General features: G+C 33.8%; 1 protein-coding gene across 1 annotated transcript in view; it reads right to left on the bottom strand.

The window, feature by feature from the left end:
* Positions 1-10,544: 10,544 nt before the first annotated feature.
* The window catches only part of LOC150108817 (uncharacterized), an 83,884-nt gene continuing 71,837 nt past the window's right edge, over positions 10,545-22,591 (bottom strand). Inside the window, exon 5 of the mRNA XM_090414320.1 lies at positions 10,545-10,695. Within this exon, the coding sequence (XP_090270446.1) occupies positions 10,545-10,695 (151 nt within the window). The remainder of the gene's footprint in view (positions 10,696-22,591) is intronic.

The raw sequence follows: 22,591 nt of genomic DNA, 5'->3' as shown, positions 1-22,591 counted from the left end.
CAGTCTCCCTGTCGTTTGTTTCATGTATATTTCATATTAATGTAAATACATGTGTTTTAATTATTTGTTAAAAGAGTGCTGCCTGATCTTTTATTTTACAACTGCACTGTTCCTAAATAAAACGGATTTGTGAGTGGGAAACAACTAAGGCAATAAAAGTGCAGCTTAGTTACTTATTAACAACGACTGTCCATGTAAACTTTGTTGAGGGAAGTTTCACTCGCAAGATAGAGAGAGATCTACCGGACGTTTTATTTAGTCTTATGCCGAATATTTGATATACTGATGGTGCAGTCTTACAAATAAAGTTTCAGTATTCATTGGCATACGGCTAATAAATACGGAAGGTGGACAAACATGAAACGTAGTAGAGTAAGTGAAAAAGGTTATGAGAGAAAAATTGAATTAGAGTGAAGCTATAAAGAATTAGGAATAGAATAAAGATAGAAGAGTAAATATAAAGATATTACATATATAAGGAAAATAAAATACGTTTACACTACAGTGAAGGAAGAGTTGAGAAGAAAGAAGAATTTTTTTTTAAATTGGATTTTAAGACCTGAAGGTTGTTGTTCTCTTTAGGAAATGTATAACTAAAAGACTGTTTCAAATGACAGCCTTAGAAGGAACAGATGAAAAATTTGTACTGAAGAGATTACAGAACAGAGTTAGGTAATCGATTCAAATTCTGATGAACAGTGACCATAGAAATATTTGGAAATTACACTCAGTACATGCGATTGGGTGAAGGAGAGGGGAGTGAATTGGTTAGATTTGGGCAAATAATCAACCAAATTTCTTTCTTCTGTACCGAGTGAAGTATGTTAGGATCTTCTTAGGGAAGTATCCTAAATTCGAGAACAGTATTCAAGGTATGGACCGATTTGCGATTTGAAGAAGGAATTACGAACAAACAAAACTTTTGACCAAAGCATTTAATGAAGGCTGTTCCCGATCCAGCTCTCGCCGAACTATGCACAAGGAATTGAAGAGGATCGGTATTGGCAGTTGCATATCTACACTTCGAATTAAAAAAAAAAAGAATAATCAAAGAAAATGTGTTGAATGATTTGCAATTCTAATTTATTGCATATAAAATAATTATTACAAAATATGAATTATCATAATATAAATCTATTTTGTGCATTATATAATCACGTAAATACATAAAATGTGATATAGATTATATGAAAACTGTTATTTGAAAACATTCACAAAATTAGAATAATTTTTAAAAAAATTCAAAATATTAAAATAATGCGAAAATGCAGACAAATTACAGTCAAAGGGAAACAGTATGATAAATAGTACTTTGTTGCATCACCCTTAGCTTTTATGCCCGTTCATAAACGGTTGGGAATATTTACTAGCGGTTTGCAGTCGTTTCTATCAAAAACATGCCCATATGGTGCGCAGACTAGAAACACGTTCATTTTTGTCTCTTTGACCAACTTCTTGAAGACGTTTATTCATAATTCCCTCCAAATTCTCCATGGGATTTAAATCTGGTGAGTTAACCGACCAAGGAAGTACATTTATTTGCCTTTCTTTGAGCCATTTAGTAGTGGTATTAGAAGTGTGACAAGAAGATGAATCTTGATGACAAAGGAAATCACCATCACATAAATCTTCCAATACCTGTAACATAAAGTGCTCAAGAATTTCTTGGTACATTTTGGAATTGACTCTTTCTTGAACACAGCCTACCTGGATCCTCTGCGATCATACAAGCCCATTCCATGACAGAGATTGCAAATTTCAGCGAGCGTTTCACGCATTTCTTTATCAAATGCTTCTTGCTTAAGACGTCAAACACGTATCCCTTGATAACCAAGGGACACACAAAACATACTTTTATCGTCAAAAAGTACCTTTTTCGGGTCCTTTTGACCCCACAACAGTCTTTGCTTACACCATCGCATTCAAGCTGTCTTTTGCTTGGAAGTCATAAGCGGCTCCGTCTTAGGCACAGGTGATTTAAAACCAAATTTGTGAAGTCGTCCCAACGTCGTAGATTTGTGAAGACACATTCACACTTATTTCTTTCCATCTCTTGTGAAAATACTTTACACTTTGGAAGCGTTTTTTTTTTTTTCACGATATTCTTCAATCTCCTCTCATCTCCTTTCGACTGCTATTGTAGAGATTATTTTGAAAACTCCGGTTATTAGAATACTGTCTCAATACTCTATTCACGCTAGCTTGAGAACGTTTCTTAGCTATAAAATGTTGAGTTTGGCCCTCTTTGTGTAGAGACACCATACGAAACTTAGATTGCGATATGTCACTCATTCCACCCATGTTTAGCAAATGATTAACTGAAATCCACGCACAAGCGATTCCTCACACACGAGTTTGTGCCGCAGCTACTGAAATTACGCTTTTTCTATGCACTCCAGGAAACAAATCGAAACAAATTTGGAATATTCCAATATTTTGAAGTACGTTAAAAATTACTCTAATTTTGCGAATGTTTTCAAATAACAGTTTTCTGATAATTTATATTACATTTTTGTGTGTTTACATAGTTTTATAATCTAAAAGGTACTTAGATTTAGATTATGCTAATTCATATTTGGTAATAATTATTTTATATGCAATAAATTTGAATTGCAAATCATTCAATATTTTTTCTTTGACTATTCTAATTTTTTTTTATTTTATTCGGAGGTGTATACGTAAACCACTTTATTAAATAAAAGTTCCTAATTCAGTGGCCAGAATGTGCAGAAGGGTCACCACTGAGAAAGTGGTTTACAGTGTTTGGATAGTAGTTCGGGTAATCTAATGCTCTGGTAGATATGTGAAAATGTGAACAGGATGAATGTACTCCTGAATTACAGTTGTGAACATTGCTCATAGTGAACATTGATCAGCTTGGAAAGTGATATCTATCGCAAGTGATATGTAAGAGTGAACACACACGTAAATAATACCTCTGAAAAGTAAAAGATTATTTAAGTGAGTAAACGAAATAAAAGTGTTTAAAGAAGGCGAACACTGTGTTTCTATTAGGTGCTGGTTTTTTAATTTGAGGTAGAAAGGAACATTGTTGTGCTTGGAATCAGGACTATGTATATACATATATGAAATGAATGCGAAATGTTTTGCCTTTTTTTTTTTGCTGCTAACATCTTTCTCTTTCATTGATTTTTCATGCTGATCATTTAGGTTAAAATTGCAAACGGTGGGACATATACGGTATTAGCTCTTTAGTCGGCAGTATAGGTCAGAAATTGAATCCATCTTTACTGGAAATCGTGCTCTCCATAATTTCTCCCTCTACATACCGCTACTCAGAAACTTTCAGACACAACTGAAAGAATAGTTATAGTAAGATCATAAGCATGTACTGGTGACCTATATAATCGATTAGCTTGGAAATTGATATCTATCACATTCCTGAACAGACGTATGAGATTGATATCGCTTGCTTTCCAAGCTGATGAGTAGAGTTCAGCAGTATATTAAGTTGGGTAGCATTGAAGTTTCTGTGAGTACTTTAATTGTTGTAATATTTTCAGATATTTTTAAATACACTGCTTGAAACGAAGTCATCGTGCCATGTAGCGAAACATGTGTTAACTGGTATAGAATAGAGGAATATGATATCCCCAAGTCAGTGAAACTGTGTCCTCGTGAAATGACTGCGAGAAGGGAACTGATGGAGTTTTAAAAAGGTGTTATGATAGAAAGCCATGTTGCAACACTATTTGTTTGGCAAATTGTTGACAAATTGGGCTATCCAAGGTCAACAATCAGTGATGGAAGCGCAGGGAGTCAACTGCCAGTGTTGCCCACAGTGGACGATCCACCACACTGACGGAAATTGGCCGTAGGTTGCCACGAAGGTTTGACTGACACTTTGAATGCAAAGTTCCAGGCATCGAATGGAATAAGAATCTGCACAAAAACATTCAGAACAGAGGTTCACAACACGGGTTTCCATGGTACAGACGCAATATACAAGCCCCGCATTAGCCAGACCAACATGGAGAGTCATCTTCCGTGGTGCAGGAGTGTGTACAGTGTGGCGTAGAAGTTTGGAAAGCTGTGTTATAAAGTGACGATCACGATACCTCTACCGAGCAGATGGAGGAGTGTGGGTATTGCGGATGCCCAGTAAACGTCTCTTACCAGAGTGCGTAACTCATCTATGAAATTCGGAGGTGGCGGGTGTGATAGTTTTGCCCTGTTTTTCCTGGTTTGGTCTCGGGCCTCTTTGTTATGCCAAGAACATTGAACTCCGTAACCTATTTGAACATTCTGGACAAAGTAATGCTTCTTACTTTGTGTCGTTTTTACCGAACTGACCACTGTTTCTTTCAGAAAGACAATGTACTGTTTCATGAAGCTGCTGCTGCTGCTGCTTTAACTGCATGGTTTGTGGGCATGAACGCGACTACACCTACCTGGCATTCACAGAGACCTGACTCATTTGAACATCTGTGGGATGAATTGGAGTGTTGAGTAAGGTCAAGGGGCATCTGCGCACAACAGTCCATGACCTTACATACCTACAAGGAAAAATGGTTCAAAATTCCTATTGATCGCAATATTACGTATATGGAAAGTATTCCCCGTAGGATTGTTGCAGTCATCGAAGCGAAAGGAAGTCCTATAGCTTATTGAGGTGAGCGCTATAGCTGTTTGTTCCTCACATTGTGGTGTTTGTTGACCTCTTTCCAAGCAGTGTATTTACTAGAGTTTTAATCATCCGATGTTATTTATTTATTTATTTATTTATTTTTTATTAAATGCCTGTTAATTTGCACGGCATTCGTTCAAATTACTTCTTACCATATTATGTTACGATCTTAAAACATCTTAACATATTATGTTATCTGTTTAAAGATAAAACTTTTAATAAACAACATTTGATGATCTATCTTATCAGGAAGTTTAAATGTGCGAAGACTATTTCGAAGAGCATGTAGATCGATATAATTGCATAAAGACTTGCCCCTTCTGTAGTAATTGGCTTTGCTCATCGTTTCTACCACTGGTTGGAACTTTTTATCAAAATCCATTTTTATCCATTAATGAATGGAAGAAAGAAAAAAACTTCCGTTCATTCTTTGCTAAATAGGTGTATTGAAAACTTTACTGCACAACTTGGCAGAATTTAAAAACGCATGCAGAATTTAAAAATGCATGCAGAATTTAAAAACAAGTTCCATGAGCCTACAGAAATGCAAACTTCTAACGTTGCTGCTGTTGTTCATGTACGTGTACTTTTTTTTTTGCGTTTTCAATTTTTTTTCAAGATATTATGGTACTACTATGAACATTTCGACTAACACTCTTCCCACTCTAAAAGTTGGGAGAGCAAGCATTTTGCGTCGATCGTATGCTTCTCTAATCTTTCTGTAAAATATTCAAATTTAATGCAAACGTGTTGCTTTGCATTTCAGGCATTGCAAAAAAGCATGACAAAAGCATAAGTTTATTATGCTTTACTAGTCTACACTACTACTACTTTACTAGTTAATACCAAGAACGCAGTTGATTGAAGAATATCCTACTATTTAGTTTTTTTAAACAAAAATACTTATTTCGTGCTTTGAAAATGTATTTCAGCAGTGACGTTCTGTGCTAATAGTACATATTCATTTTGGCAAATTATGGAGACTACAACCGTGGTAGGAATAAATACTTTAATTTCCCGACTTTTCGACCTTCATATTAAGATCATAATCTGCAATATACATATATATATATGTTACCGCTAAAGTGCAGAAATCAGTTAATCTGCAGATTAGTTAGGTAATGTGCAGATTAACTAGGGTGATCCGTTAATGTGCAGAAAATTGTTCCATTTCTCAAATTACCTAGATAATCTGCAAATTACCTAGATAATCTGCACATTACCTACTAGGCACTCGTTAAAGTGAAAATAAGATCTTTGCTGGAACAACAGCAATTAAAAAACTATAATACAAAGAATGAAACGGTTTAAAATATTATTACAATTAAGGAAATGAATTTGCAAAACATATGATAAAGTTATGTTTACTTATTTGTGCAATCTAAAGATTGGTGACACTTTGAATTACATAGCAATTGGTTTTTGCGACAAGCACACCTATTTGTGGTACATTTAGATTTACAGTCATATTTTCTGAAACCCTGCCCAGTACCAAGGGATTGTTTTATTGCTGTTTGACATAAAGATATTTCTACATTAGGTCCATCTTTTTTCGTTAAATATCTCTCTTTACACACACTGAATTTAGATTTTGAATACAATTGTTTTGTAACAGATTGTAACCAACTCGATACATGAGAAATCAGAGTTGAAGAACCGTGCACATCACCCAGTTTTTTTACATGAAAGTACTATTTCAACTATTGAACAAGATAACAAGACGCATGATTCAAGTGAAAAACAGTTCGGAGAAGATTTAGTTGTAGTTGACCACGAAACTAACATTGTTAGTCTCTATAAATTTAGAAGATACAGGTGAATGGGGAAATATTGATGAAAAATTACGAGTTGTTTTAATTGATATGGGGCCTGTTCAATAGAAAAATATAATATATCTCAGAGATACATATGGTCGTAAATTTGGAGACACGTATTATAATAGAAAAATGGAAAACGGGGAGCTCGTGCCAAGAACATGGCTCATTTATTTCGAAACTTTAAATTCTGTTTTTTCTTTTGTTGCAAAATTTTTGCACCTACTGAATCAAGTAGTCTTGTAGAAGGTTATAACGACTGGAGAAATATAAGTACAACTTTGCATAGACATGAGACTAGTTTAACTCACATGAAAAATTTCTTAAAATGGAAGGAACTTGATAAAACTTTAAAAATCAAAACTACTATTGATTTCCAGACTCAAGGCATATATGAAATGGAAAATAAACATTGGACGAGGTGTTTCAGAACGCTTGATCTAAATTATAAAATTCCTTGTTAGCCAAAATTTAGCTTTTCGCAGATCATCTGATAAATTATGTGAAAGGAATAACGGCAGTTTTTTAAAATTAGTCGAACTGTTTGCGAAGTTTGATCCCGTTATGGAAAATCATGTTGAAAGGGCCATGTAATGAAAGAATAAAATACACTGTTTGAGTAAAGACAGTCAAAATGAAATAGTGGAAACTTTAAGTAACGCAATCAGGGATACAATTTTATTATCAATTCGAAAATCTAAATATTATCCATAATTTTAAGACTGCACACCTGATGCAAGTAAAACAGAACAAATGACCATTATTATTCGCTTTGTTTCCTGTGACAATGGAATTGTCAAGATATATCAGATTCCACAGGACCTGGTTGATATGCAACAATAATGGAACAACTGGAAAAATGGAACATTCCCATTGAAGACGTGCGAGGGCAAGGGTATGACAATGGGGCAAATATGAAAGGGAAAAAATATGGGCTCCAAAATTTGATATTGAACAAAAATCCTCGAGCTTTTTACGTGCCATGTGCTGCTCATACTCTAAATTTAATCATTAACGATGCAGTCAAAGTTAATGCAGATACAATTAGTTTCTTTGCAATTATTCAAAAAATATACAATTTCTTTTCATTCTCTTACAAACATTGTGCAATCTTTTTAAAGTTCGTAAAAATTTTCACATTGAAACAGCCATCAGAAACGCGATAGGAAAGTAAAATTAATGCAATCCGCCCTCTACGATATCAATTAGGAGAAATTTACGATGCACTTTTTGAAATTTTAAATAATGAAAATTTTAATAAAGAAACTCAGCATGAAGCACAAACATTATGTGCTAAAATAAAGGACTACAAATTTATTTGCTTTCTTATAACTTGCCATGATTTACTTAACAGAATAAACCCTGTGAGTAAAATGCTTCAAGACAAAAATATGAACATTACGCTTGCTTTAGAATCTATAGAAAACTTAAAAAATATTCTTACAAGAGTATCGATCAGATACAAACTTTAAAGAAGTTCTAAAAACGGCAAAAGAACTGAGTGAAAATGTGGATGGAGAACAAGAATTTAAAACTGGCACAGAAGTTCGACGACGAAAGAAGACAAGACAATTTGACTACGAGCATCATGACGAACCCGACAATCGCTAGAAGATAAATTTAGAGTGAATGTATTTTATACACTTCTAGACGTTGCAATGTGTTCGTTAATACAACGTTTTGAACACTTAAAAACATATTATGATCATTTCAATTTCTTGTATAGAAAACTACAAATTACTACAAAATATCGAAGATTCACGAAAACATTGTGACGATTTAGAGAATCTTTTGAAGGACGGCGACAATAAAGACGTAAATGCAATAGAAGTATATGACGAGTTATGTGCTTTCCGGGATATTTTTCGGAAGGATATTTTAAATATTCAAAACCCTTTCGATATTCTTAATTTTATTGTGTCCAATAATTTATCTTTCCCTAACTTTTCAATTGCTTTAAGAATACTATTAACCTTACCTGTTAGTGTAGGGAGCGGTGAACGTTCCTTTTCCAAGTTGAAATTGATTAAAACGTACTTAAGAACAAGTATGTCACAAAAAAAAGGGTTGTTAGTTTGTGGCGTTAGTAGCTATTGAAAATGATACACGTGCGGAATTAGACGTTAAGACCATTGTTTCTAATTTTGTGAATATGAAATCAAAAACTCTAAAATTTAAAAAAAAAATTTTCAAGTATATTTATGTAATTGAATTTATTTTCTGTTATTCTGTAAAGATGTTATTTTTTTGAATACTTATATTAAATGTTCTAATTATTTCTGAATTATTTTCTTATTTTCTCATCTATCTTGAGTTTCTTTTATTTTCCTAAAATATAGTTCCACTTATAAAAATTATTAAAAAAAATTACAAGTTACTAAGAATTTAGTAACTCGTAAAAAGCAAGAATTTTTTAAACTTTAGTTATAATAAAATTTTAACTTTAATTAAAATTCTTTTTAATTTTGTTAGCGATTCGGGTCGGTGAGAAGGCTACAATATAATCCCTGTATCATTATATTCAACGATTAAAGTGAAGTGACTTTATCAGAATTTGCTTTAACTTTTGAGAATTTTTTGAATATTCAGGTTTTTAACGATTATCCTGCCTAGTCAATATCCCTGGTTCGCTACATTTAGCGAACCAACGTGTGGCTGTTCTGTCGAAATTTATTTAAGAAATTTCAAATAATTTTAATTTTTATTATCGTTAAAGAACCACACACGTCCGGATCGTTACAGGAGCGCTTAGACAGAAATTGCATGCGGGCAGCAAAGGCCCTGCGCCGGTTCTGACTGTAGTCATTGATTTGGTTACTGATTTCGTTCATGTGGCATTTTAGAAGATAGCCGAATTTAATTGGTGTGCCTTTATAACAGAGGTTAAGGGTATAATAAATATATAATCGTTTTGGAGTGGAATAAGAACTAGAGGTTCCTTTCAATCAGGTGGCACCGATCTTGTTTTAGACATAGAGACCAAATGCGCTCTGTTCTTAGACTAAAATTTGAAATTACTATCGAAGATGGCTGTGAGTAGTAGTAATATGTACCTGTATATGTGAACACGTCTGACAGAAAAAACTCTCATGAAACATGAAATACCAGAAAGAACTAAAGCTTCTCCATACACCAAACAAATTATAGATTCATTACATTCCCATCTTATATTAAAGATAACACAACGAAATTAGGCCAATGTTCTAAAACTTCAAAGTATTAGAACAATGCATAAAGCAAATGTTTCGACTCATCTGAGAGAGAGAGAGAGAGAGATATTAATAATCAACAGGACAATATCTCTGTTGATGGTGTAACCAGCATTTTGGAAAAGTGCACTGACCTCTATAGCCTAAGAAGAACAGAAAAACCTTATTCTAGTGTGGACAACGCAAAAGCAAAATATGTAAACATCACTTGGACAAAAAGTATTTTAGCAGAAGAAAAAACTACGAAATTTCAAGAATCGTACTTCACAATGACAGTTCATGTAATCGGTTCATGATTTCTCGTTCTACCGAGCTGGGAACAAAACTGATGGTGTTATTTTAAATAAATCATGACACAGTATGTTATCTTCCCTTCATCCTATAATATTAATTACAGGAGATCTCAAAAAGGAGCGCAAGTCATACAGATCCAGCTCATCCAGGTGACATTCCTAAATGTTTGGTCTGGTTTTTATCTTTTTAATACAGTATTTGGTTTGATCATCTTTGCTAATGAAGTATTCTTTCGCTTTCGCTTGTTTTATGGAATGAGAAATCCGAGTTTTATGGAGGAAAAACCATCTCACCTTCAGCTAATGCAACTTGAAACACACATAAAGGCTTCTTGAATCATAGGTCGAATTTGAACCCGGGTCTGTCTTCCAGTCGAAGATCTAATGTATTGCGAATCTCGCTAATGCGACATTTCTGTTATCATTTATAGTCGGTACAATGTGATCAATGTGTACGGTGGGGTATAAACTTTAGTTTTGTATACAAAAATCAGAAATGATATGAGAGTTTCTATTTTTATTTCAGCAAAGAAAGTGAACGAATTTCATTTTTGTCAGCTTAATGACTTCAAATTTCAAGTTACCGAATACATCTGTGCTCCACTGTAGGGCATATCTCAAAGATTTGAAAGAACATGATATTTAAGTATTCGATCCCTACGTCTGCAAGTTCTTCTCCACACACTCGAGCAATCTCCTCCCAGAAACAGGACATCTGTGGTACAATATTACTAGAAAGATAAACAGAAATACATTATTTTTATATGTGCAGACTTGAATAAATTTTACCTGAAAAAACTCAACTCCATACTCTAAACGTCTTGGGCTGATGAGTTCACACTCTGCCGTGACAAGTTTGAAGCTCATGTTTAGGTAGCATTGACTATTATCGACATAGACCGTGCTGAATAGACACAAACTGAAGTGCTTTCTTAACATCTAAAATTTGCACTGCTACATACTGTGTAGACAACACACAAGAAGGGAAAGCTGTGATACATTAAGGATAAATGGAATATGTTGAAATAGCGACTGATTTTGAATATCCTGATTTTGCAATCCTCACATTCAGCTTTATTTATCTGTTTTAGAGACAGGAAATCATTGCTAAAGGTAGACATAACTACATTGGTTGCTACACTACCACATTATTAACAATTGTTGTTAGTAATGTAATGTAACTAGGAAGGACAGAACTACAATTCAACAGATTTTGACAATGAGGTTAATAGCACAGAAAGCTAGGAGAAAAAACAAAAACTTTTATACTTGCTTTGTTGATTTTCCGAAAGTATTTGACAGTATTGACCAAATAGTGACATTAACAGTTCTGAAATCCTATGGAATTGATAAAAAACTAACAGCTATATTAAAAGATGTTTATCAGAATGCAGTTGCAGCAGTTAGAATAGGTGATGATTTGGGGAAATGGTTTAAAACAAGCAGAGGTACTAGACAGGGAGACCCAATATTACCGAGCATTTTCATCGCACATTTAGAAAGAACAATGGATAAAATGAAAGAAGATGCCAAAGGAATATCTGTACACGGAATGAGAATTAAGAATCTGAGATTTGCAGATGACATTGTTATTATTGAAGAAGACGAAAGAGAACTACAAAAAACACTGAAACTGTTAAATGAGGAAGGGAAGAGAGTTGGACTTGTTATGAACTTGGAAAAAACAAAGACAATGGTGTTTGGTGAGAAGAACATGAAACAAAAGATACAAGTGGATGGAACTGGTATAGAAAATGTAGAACAATTCACATATTTGGGAAGTAAACTGACATATGACTTGGACTGTATAAAAGAAATAAAGATCAGGATTGCAAAGGGAAGAACAAATCTGAAGGCTATGGATAACATCTGGAAAAGTAAAGTGATCAGTTCGCAAACAAAACTAAGAGTATTGGAAACATACATCTTCAGCGGTGTACTGTACGGATCTGAAACGTCGATAATAAATAAGGAATCAAGAAAAAGAATTTTGGCATTTGAAAAAACTTGTTACAGGAAGATTCTAAGAATAGGATGGGTACAGAAGATCACCAATGAAGAGCTCTATCAGAAGATACAACCAAAACAGAATCTAATGCAGAAGATTATAAAACGGAAGCTGCAATTATTTGGACACATCTGTAGAATGAGTGAGGACCAGAAGATAAAGACATTTATGTTTGGTATTTTGGATGGTTTAAACAGAAGAGGTAGACCATATAGAGAATGGATAGACGATATAAAAGACTGGTGTGGAATGGGTGTACAAAAACTGCGACACTGTGCACTGGACAAAGAAAGGCGGAAGAAGATAGTAAAACAGGCATCAGACATCAACGGGCAGTGAGCCCATGGTTCGTGATGATGATGATGATGATGATGATGAATGAAACTGTACTCACATTACTAACAACAATGTAGACCTTCATCATCCAACGCTCGTAATTTCCTTTGTAGATTAGAATCATGGATTAACGTCATCTGTGCAACCGACAACTTATTTTCATTGGAAATTATAGTATAAGTATATATACTATAGCAACGGTGGACAAACTGCGGCTCGCGAGACTCATGCGGCTCCTAAAGCTACTCTGTGCACATTCCGAGACAATATTGGTTTTCATTGCCATTTTTCCTAAACTTTTATATTAATACTCTATAGTAGTATAGTATGTACCAATATTAGAATATTTTATTTCGTAAATACTTTAAAGATAAGTAAAAAACAGATATTTTGAAACTTTAAATTTTTTACTTTTAAATGGTACCGGCCAAAAGTTGTTAACGTGGATTTTATTATCGTATTTGGTTGGTAAAAAGTATTTCGACATTTCGACATTTGTCGCTGCCGCCAAAATTAGTTGCAAAAGTGACTACTAAGATGGCTGCATTACCCCCGCCTCCGTTGAAGAAAATAATATTTTCTGTGGCTCTTGAACATTCAAAAATGTATGAAAATAATTATATATGGCTCTTATTACTGAAGAACTTGACCATTCCTGTGCTATATGTGTTCTAGTATATATTATAGTTATAGTTAGCTGAGTAAGGTAATGGAGTATCGATTATATTACCATAAGAATTCTGCCAAAATATAATCGGTACAATCAGTGAACGTGTATTTTTGGATACATGTTATAATAGACACATTTCGTTTTTCGTTTATTTATATTCTGTTATACGTGAGGTGCCCGAGTCAGCTTTAAATTTTTCAAACACTTTTTGCTTTACTCCATTTTTATATCTCTTTTATTTTACTTAATATATTTTATTAATTTTTTTACTTGCATTATAATTTTCTGCCTTGAAAATGAAAAACAACTTAATCAAATATGACCAAAGAAAGAAATATCTTCATTTTTCCTTTTGCATTTTCTTTACTTCTTTGCTTATTTTATGCTATCCGTATAATTTTTATATTTATTTTTTACTTCCTTCTATTTTTACGTATACTTTTTACAGTTATTTTATACTTATTATATTCCCATTTAGTTTATTTATCATTCTAAATCACCACATTTCATATACAACATATTGCGCAATGAAAATGAAGTTGGTTTCAACAAACGTCACTTTTAATACTGTATGTAAGGAAGGATGAATGTGATTGTTGCATTCGGTACAATTAACAACGCATACTAATGTTCTATATATATATATATATATATATAGAACTACTTCCACAAAAAGTTAAAATCTATGCCTGGTTTCAAAGATCTTAAAGACCGCATTACAATTCTGTTAGGGGTTAATATGGCTGGATATAAATTGAAACCATTTGTGATATGGCACAGTGAAAATCCACGAGGCTTCAAAAACGCCCAATTAAAAAATCTAGTGAAGAATCACAGAAAAAGAGGAGAGCAATTGATCTTGAAACTAAGTTGCAAGTTCAACGACAGTGATGAAGCAACGACAAGGTCCTATCAGTGATTGGAAAAGCTACTTCCATTATGAGAGCACCTGAACCAAAAGCACATACTCCTTAGCGCTGGGACAATAATCGCTAAGGCACTAAGTCTCTTCAACATGTTGAAGGAGAAAGCAGGGCCCGATTACGACTACGAATTCAACCCTTCTTCCGGTTGGTTCATGAGATTCACGCAGCGTTTTGCACTGCATAATGTGAAATGTACGTGGATCTGCAAGTCCCGATGCTTGGCTGCCAAGGAATTTGTGGAGAAATTGGATAAAATTATTACGAAGGAAAATTATTTGCCACAGCAAATATTTAATATGGATATGATCTCCTTGTTCCAAAAAAAATGCCAGAATGGACAAAAATCCACAAAAAGTTAAAATCTATGCCTGGTTTCAAAGATCTTAAAGACCGCATTACAATTCTGTTAGGGGTTAATATGGCTGGATATAAACTGAAACCATTTGTGATATGGCACAGTGAAAATCCACGAGGCTTCAAAAAAATTAGGAAGCATACTCTTCTAGTTCACTAGCGGACATACAATAAGTCGTTAATGACTCAAAAATTGTTAGAGGATGCATTAATCAACTGTTATGCGAGTGAAATAAAAAGCTATTGTGTGAAAGAAAATATAGAATTTAAAATGTTATTAATTCTAGACAATACACTAGGTCATCCGTCTTATAGTGGTGATCTTCACCATGATCAAGGTCATGTTTCTCCCTCCAAAAACTACTTCATTGATCCAACCGATGAATCGGGAGTTCTAGTAGTGCTTAAGGTTTATTATCTGAGGAGCATTTTTTCACAAGCTATTTCTACTAATGAAGGAAACGGTCAGACTCTCATGAAATTCTGGAAAGCATTCAATATTTATGACGCTATTAAAAATATTGCTGTAGTTTGGGACGAAGTGACCTCTCAATGTGTGAGTGGCAAGTAGTATGGGTGATGGTTTGACCAAGATCAAGATCAAGATAAGACAAGGAATCGTGACGTGATTGGTTGTTTATTTGATGACGCCATTGTGGGCATAACGTCAAAAAGGAGGGAAAAAAATAAAAAAATGAGTTTTTTAATTTTTTTTCTTCCAGAATTTATCAGTATCAGTTGGAGGTGACATCACCAAAAGATATCTGCAAATGATGAGCTGGCCTGAGCAGACATTTCCTGGAAGAGAGGGGGTGAGGGGAGTATTAGAGGGAAGGCCTCTATTACCCTCTTGACTACCCTTTCATTTCCACCACCAATTGCTATTTTTTTTCTCCAAAGTTATCAGTATCAGTTGGAGGTGACATCACTAAAAGATATTCGCAAATGATGAGCTCCCTCATCTCCACTAGCCTGAGCAGACATCTTCTGTAAGAGAGTGTGTAGAATAGGGGGATGATGGGTTTAGGGGTTGAGATGGGGGAGCATTGCAGGGAAGACCTCTGTCACCCTCTTGACGACCTTTTCACTTCCACCACCTAATGCTATTTTTTCCCCATCCCAACAATTTCGGACATATGAGTGAGAGAAATAGTCACATGGTCTAACATCAAAAACACATTTTGAGGATAAAATACTTAAGATAATAAGGACAAATAATACGGAATACCCTTCGAGCCACAGAGATAAGATTTACCCTATGATGTCTCAAAGTAAGATAATCTCACATCAACATCATATTCAACAGCATGTAGAAACATGTCCGTGAATCATCTGTGCAAAAGTTTCATTTTGGAAGGAACGGTCAGGGTTAAGGGTCAGGTAAACATTACTATATGGAAAAACAAACAAGTCAAATGTTTTTCCAGTTATGCCAATTCGTTCGTCTTGTGCAGCTATCATATTGTGTTGTGGTATTTTGTATCCAGGAAAGTAAAGTAAAATAATGGGTGGCCCACAAAAGTCATTGAAATTTTCTTTCTTCAGGAAAATAGCATGAGACAAAACTCTTCACCTAGCTTTAAAAGGATGGAAACCGATTATTATTTTAGAAGACATGTACACTGTGATATATTTAACCAGGACCACTTGAGAGAAGTTATGCAGGAAGTGGTCTGATATCCTCGGCTACTTGCAAAGAACAGTTGACTATGAAATAGATCTCGGGGATTGTTATATTCTGAAATGCCAGATGGCGAACTAATACTTGATGATACAGGAGCAGATGTAGTAAAGTTTTTTCTATTAGTTGTGAAGAAGCTGAGAATTTTCACCAAAAATAAACGACATTGATAATCATTTACTATTTTTGGAAACTGAATTACCAGCTATTCGTATCATGGGGAAAATTATCACTAATCATTTAAATTCAATAATGGTAAAATTAGACTTTCAAGATTTTATCCAATTCGATAAAGATTCTTTATTTTGGGACATTTACAAACATTTTACAAAAACTGTTTGTGTATATTTGGTGACAAAAGAATATACAGAATGTTTAGGGAGGCATGGTGTCATTCTCAGACTGACAGAATATCAAATGTATGGAAGTGTTGTTACCATGGTATCTGCTTTAAAAACTTTTTTGCATCACCTGCTATTTTGATGTAATGTAACCAAGAAACAGTGAGTAACAAAAATTTTATTCATTGAACTCTTTGGAAAATTTTAAAAGTCTAAACTAAATATCGTGAACTATTTTTAGATAATCACATGTTTAGAATTTTTCTCAGTGAATATACTTGTAAATAATAATTCAGCAAAATAAAATATGCATTTCTAAACTTAAATGAACAAAGATGTGTGCTTTTGTTGTTGTGATTTTCCACAGTGAATTTTTTATTCAGTTATTCTGATTAGAACTTGATATTTAAATCCACAACTTTGTACCTTAATGCAATTCTGTTTAATTATTTAAAACAAAATCACTACTGTGAAATTAATGCCAGGTTGGGAAAAAGTGTTGAAAACTGATATCCATGTATTGGTTATTTTAGAAATTGTCTAATGCTTTCTATTGACATTGTTTGTGTTATCTGAAAACATTCGTTCACATAATCGAAAATCCAATATGTTAGAATTTGATTGTTTTACAGAGATATAGCAGATAATTAACCCAAAAACGTGACTTAAACACTTAAGAGTGGTATAGAAAAAATGTTTGTACTCTCCAGATAACACATACAAATTTTACCTTTCCTCACACAAAGTAAGATAAAAACATACCAACAGTATATCCAGAAGCATGTGAAAACATGTCATTGAGTCATCTGTGCAAAAGGTTCATTTTTGAAGGAACAGTGATGGTAGGACATGGTAAGTGTAAACAGTACTATAAGAAAATACCATAGAGTCAAATGACTTTGGATATAAGATAATCATTCATTCACTGCAGCTGCTGTTTTGTGTTGTGGTGGTTTGTGTTTGGTAATGTAAAAATAATGGCTGAGCCACAAAATTCTTTAACAGTTTCTTTGTGAAAAGTTCTAATTGTTTAGAATTTTGTAACAGAAAGCTAACATAAAATATATGATCAGATCTAATAATTAGTGAAATAATAATAATAAATAACTATTTATTGTGGTGCCCTATGAAGTAATCTAAGAAGAAGAAGAAGAAGAATGAAGGAAAACGATTATGAAAAAATCAAGAGTGGGTGAAAAATACGAATTTTCAGTTATCATTGGGATAATTGATTACAAATTTCTTTTCAATAAGACTTCAAATTCATTTCATAAAGAAATTTGTATTTCTGATGGAATTATTGTAAGATATGCATTGACAAAAATTTTACCTTGGAGTTGCAAAGAATTACCTGAAAGAGTTAAAAAACAGAATTCTTGGTTAATAAAATATAACTATCAGCTGAAGTGGGAAATTGGTTAACTATCTCTGGACAAACTAAGAAATTGGATGATGGAATCAACATGCAAATATCAAATATTACTTGCCAAAGGAAGAGAAAAATCAAAAACATTAATGAGGTTAATAGGGAGGCCTGTTGTTGATTTAAATGAAATTAGAAACCCAAAACGTGAAAACATAACGTGTACTTTTAAATGCTTTTGGAAATAATGAAAGATTCTGTGATTTTAATAATTCACAGAAGTATATGTATTGGCTTAAAAAAATAAATATGCAATCCTTAATTTTTACTACAGTAATAAATTCCCAATGATCACCAGATGAAAATTAACTTTCAGATGAGAGTCACATTGTCAAAAACCACATGATGGCAATTCCACAAGCATTGGAATAATCTTATATTTTTCACTTTATTTATTTTCTGTATGTTAGATTCAGTAAATACAATTTGTAAATAATATGTAAATGTAAATAAAACAACAACAACATCACTTATTTACAACTAACAAATGACGTCACTTTTCTTCATCTGATAACGACAACAAACATTCACGTCACGATCCCTTATCTTATCTTGATCTTGTCAGAAGTGCACCACCAATCACAACACGAATCGTTATCTTTACCATCACTCATCATTCCATACGGGAACCAAAATACAAGAACTCACGTCACTGACACATATGCCCCCAAGGAAATTCCTAACATTCCAAATATAACGTCATGCCCACAATGACATCATGAAATAAGTAATCAATCACGTCACGATTCCTTATCCTATCTTGATCTTGATCTTGTTCAAACCGTCACCCATACTGCTGTGTCATATGGAAAAAGCCATTAAAAAGGTTTGTGCACGATTTGGAAGTTTTGAAAGAAATGAAGACCTTTGTAAATTGAGTGAAGAAATAGTGGGCCTAGCAAACAACCTGAATGATGACGACATAGTGCAACTCACAGGAAGTGCTCCTGAAGAGTTGACCAAAGAAGACTTGTTTGAACTAGAGGAACAACGTGTTGTAGAAGAGGAACAAAAATGAGAAATGGAAGAGGAAAAAGAGAAACAAGAAGAAGTAATTAAAAAGTGAATGGTCTTGCAGAAATGTTCTCTGCAGTTAGCGATGTTCTCAAAATGGTTGAAGACATGGACCCCAAAGTTGAACGTTACTTATTAGTAGAAAGGAAAGCACATGGTGCGTTTGCTTACTATAAACAAATTTATGATGAAAAGAAGAAGAGGAATAAGCAGAGCACATGCGACATTTTCATGAAAAAAACAAAAGCTACACCAGAAGAGCCGCAGCATAGTCCTTCACATAGGGAAGGTAATGAAGATGTGATGTGAATATATATATATATATATATATATATATATATATATATATATATATATATATATATATATATATATATATATATACATATATAATTTTCTTTATAAAATATATATATTCTGTGCTTCAAAAATATATATATTTGATTTCTTTGATGCACAAATCCCTTTCCTATACATTGCAACAAAAACAAATACTGTATTTTGAATCAGAACATTGATCTCATCCCACGTACTTTAAATTCCCTTCAGGAAACAGCATAAAGAGTTTTAGTTAAAAATTAAATTGTCTAATTACAGCAAAAAAAAGGCATTACTGTGTGCAAGATAAAAAGAAACGAACTGTGGTCGATAAACGGACAATATTTCGCTAGAGCTAAAAAGATGAATAATACACCTACATGATGTTTAAATACACTGTCCATGTAATTCATGGTATGCAGGTGTGGATTTACATCCGTCAAGAGCAAGAACGTAGTGGGATTTGGTTAAAAGCAAAAAGTGACGAAAAACTAGCTGCTTGGATTACAGTTACTTGAGGATGTTTCTTGTATGAAAAACGAGCAGATATTCCTAAGAAAATACTGTATATATTTCTCTTTATAGTGTTTTTATCCCACTTGGTGTAGGAGCCGCTAGGATTATGCGACTGTGGGAAACCCCAGGATTGTCGCAGTCTGGCTTTGCTGGGAGGGGAAGAATTTGTATGATACGTGTGTTCAATGGGCCGGTTTGCTTCTTCTTTGGGACAAAAAACCGGAGTTTCTGGGTAAAAAACCACCCTTACCTCCGTATGAGACCGGCTGATTAACCTTTAGTTTAAAGACGGCAGATAAGAGTTCCTCACCACTTGGAAGGGAATCGAACACGGGTGTTTTCGATCAAAGGGCTTCGTCTGACTACGGAGGCTCTTCCTAAGTAAATATACTGCTCAAAACAATTAGGGCATATTTTGGTTAAGATAAATAATACACCTACATGCTGAAATACGCTGTCCATGTAATTCACGGTATGAAGGTGTGGATTTATATCTGTCAAGGGTAAGAATGTAGCGCAATTTGGTAAAACAGCGAAAAAGTCACGAAAAACTAGCTGCTTGAATTACAGTTATTTGAGAAAGTTTCTTGTATGAGAATTATAAATTATAACGTTATGAAAATAATTTTCAAACGTAATACATTTATTTTAAATTCTTAATATACAACAGTATAGAACACGCAACTGCGTACAAAATCACGTTAAGACTAGTCGAAACGTGTCTTAGCCGTATTAGCATGTGGGGGGGGGAGGGTTTAAAAGCGTGACTTGTTGCGCTCATTTCCACAGTGCATAACTATCACTTCAATTGTAAATTTGTGTCACCTACACCCATTAATTTGTTAAAAATGGCAGAACAACATGATATCCCAGAATCCATGGTTTGGTGAGCCATTGGTCGACAACTTGCTCCGTTTTTCCAATTTGCTGGAAAAACGCAGCAAGTTGTCGCTCAACTGTGTCGTGTATCTAAAACATAGACACAGCCGACAAGAAATTTCAGATTATCAAATTGTTCGTCACTGCTTTCGGATGATAACAAGAAACGACTCTTTTTTATACTCGATGATTAGGCAACGGAAAGTAATTTATACAAGGTAACACAAAACGATTACATCATTGGAAACATCCAGAAACCGCTTAACTAACTCATAGATGATCACAACTCACTAACAGAATATTTTACTGAGTATTGCTGAATAAAGCTGGTACCAAGGAAATCTATACAACAGGAAGGGGCTTGGTTCAGAAAACTACCAAGCTCTACACTGCTCAAGAGACCTAGAGGTAAGTTCAACAGCTTTATGCTCTCTCCATATTTCTCAGATATCTCGCCATTTGATTATTGCGTTGTTTATCGCATGAAAAGGGTATTCACAATTGACAACATTAAAGCAGAGACGGATTGGATATTGAGTAAATAATTTTTCTTTATAAAGATCTTTATAAACATTGTATAAATAATACTTTTTTCATGTATCAAGAAAAATTTTGGGAACAAAAAGAAGAATTGGCTATGGGCTCTTCCCTCTCTCCGGTTTTAGCTAACCTATTTATAGAAAATTTTTGAAAATAATGCTTTAAACAATTATCAAAGAAAACCAAAAATATGGCTACGCTGTGTAGACAATATATTTATCATATAGCCAGGAACAACAGATGAACTCATTGCTTTCAAAGATTACCTAAATAATTTGCATAATAATATAAAATTTACTTTAGAACAAGAAGGACTTAGGAAACTGCCTTTTCTAGACATTCTATTAGAAGTCAATAAAAAGGATAATAAAATTTCTTTCTCAATATATAGAAAACCCACCAACACAGGAAGATTTCTTAATGCGGCCTCACACCACCACCCTTCGCAAAAAAATAGGTCTAATAAAAACCCTAAGGGACAGAGCGTATAACATTTTCAGTACAGAAAAACAGAGAAATGAAGAATTATAATATCTAACACAGATCTTTCAAAAGAATGGTTATGAAACCAAGACTATCAAAAAAATTCTCCACACACCTGCTACAAGCATCTCTCAGAAACAAGATTTCAAAAACGCTATCGCGCTTCCATGTATCAAAAATGTTACAGAAAAGATGGCTAAATGACTTAACAGATATAAGATCAAAGTAGCCTTTCTGCCGCTGGAAAAAATTTCTAGATTTCTACATCCCCCGAAACCTCCACAACATCCTTTAAAAAAACCAGGTGTTTACAAAATTTATTGTTCTTGCCGCTTCTGCTACGTAGGACAGACAGGAAGATCTGGGAAAATTCTCATGAACGAACACTAAAAGGATGTGCAAAACAGAAGGGAATACATATCAGGTCTAGCTTTCCACACCACTTCCACTGACCACAATGGACCCGGGCAGAAAACAAACATGTCGTACTTAGAAAAAAAAACTGTTACATAAGGAAATTTAAAGAAGCTGCAAACATGCTTAAAATACCAACACAATGCAATGAAAATCCAGGATTAATTCTCTACTAAGTTTGGTCAGCTTTAATAAAAAAATATACCTCAGTCCTACCTCGGACATCATGAACGTGAACAACAGAACGTGGCATCATCCAGCATTGTTTAAATTCAGCACTGCTTTGAATCTGCATTCCGATTTTTAATTTTATGAATAGTCAGACAGCTACGACAGTATAGCATGAACTATTACTAATAATTTCTCTTTCCTTGTGTTTTAAACTTTAAGTTACCTTTTACCCCTGAAGATGTAAGTCAAACGACTTACGAAACTTGTCGGGTCTTTTATTAATTCATTGTGTTTTATATAGCTTATTAAAAATATGTGGTCCAGTTACCGGAATATACCATGTGAAATAATTTTTCTTTTCGTTTCTAAATAGCTGTTTATATGCATGGCTTATTGAATGGATTTTAACAGGAGTTACATTTTTAATTATGTATTTTGATGCGAAAGGTTCATCGAGGTTATATTTTTTTTAAATCCAAACAAAAAATAATCTGGAGATGGGGTCAGCTATAATGATTTTGATTTTACATGGAATGTCGTCTTGATTATTGGA

This window comes from Typopeltis vanoorti, chromosome 2 (assembly GCF_054136105.1).
Source record: "Typopeltis vanoorti isolate ZY-2024b chromosome 2, IOZ_Tvanoo_1.0, whole genome shotgun sequence".
Lineage (NCBI taxonomy): Eukaryota > Metazoa > Arthropoda > Arachnida > Uropygi > Thelyphonidae > Typopeltis > Typopeltis vanoorti.
Note: the sequence above shows the minus strand (reverse complement) of the source record. Positions and strands in the feature narration are given on the sequence as shown.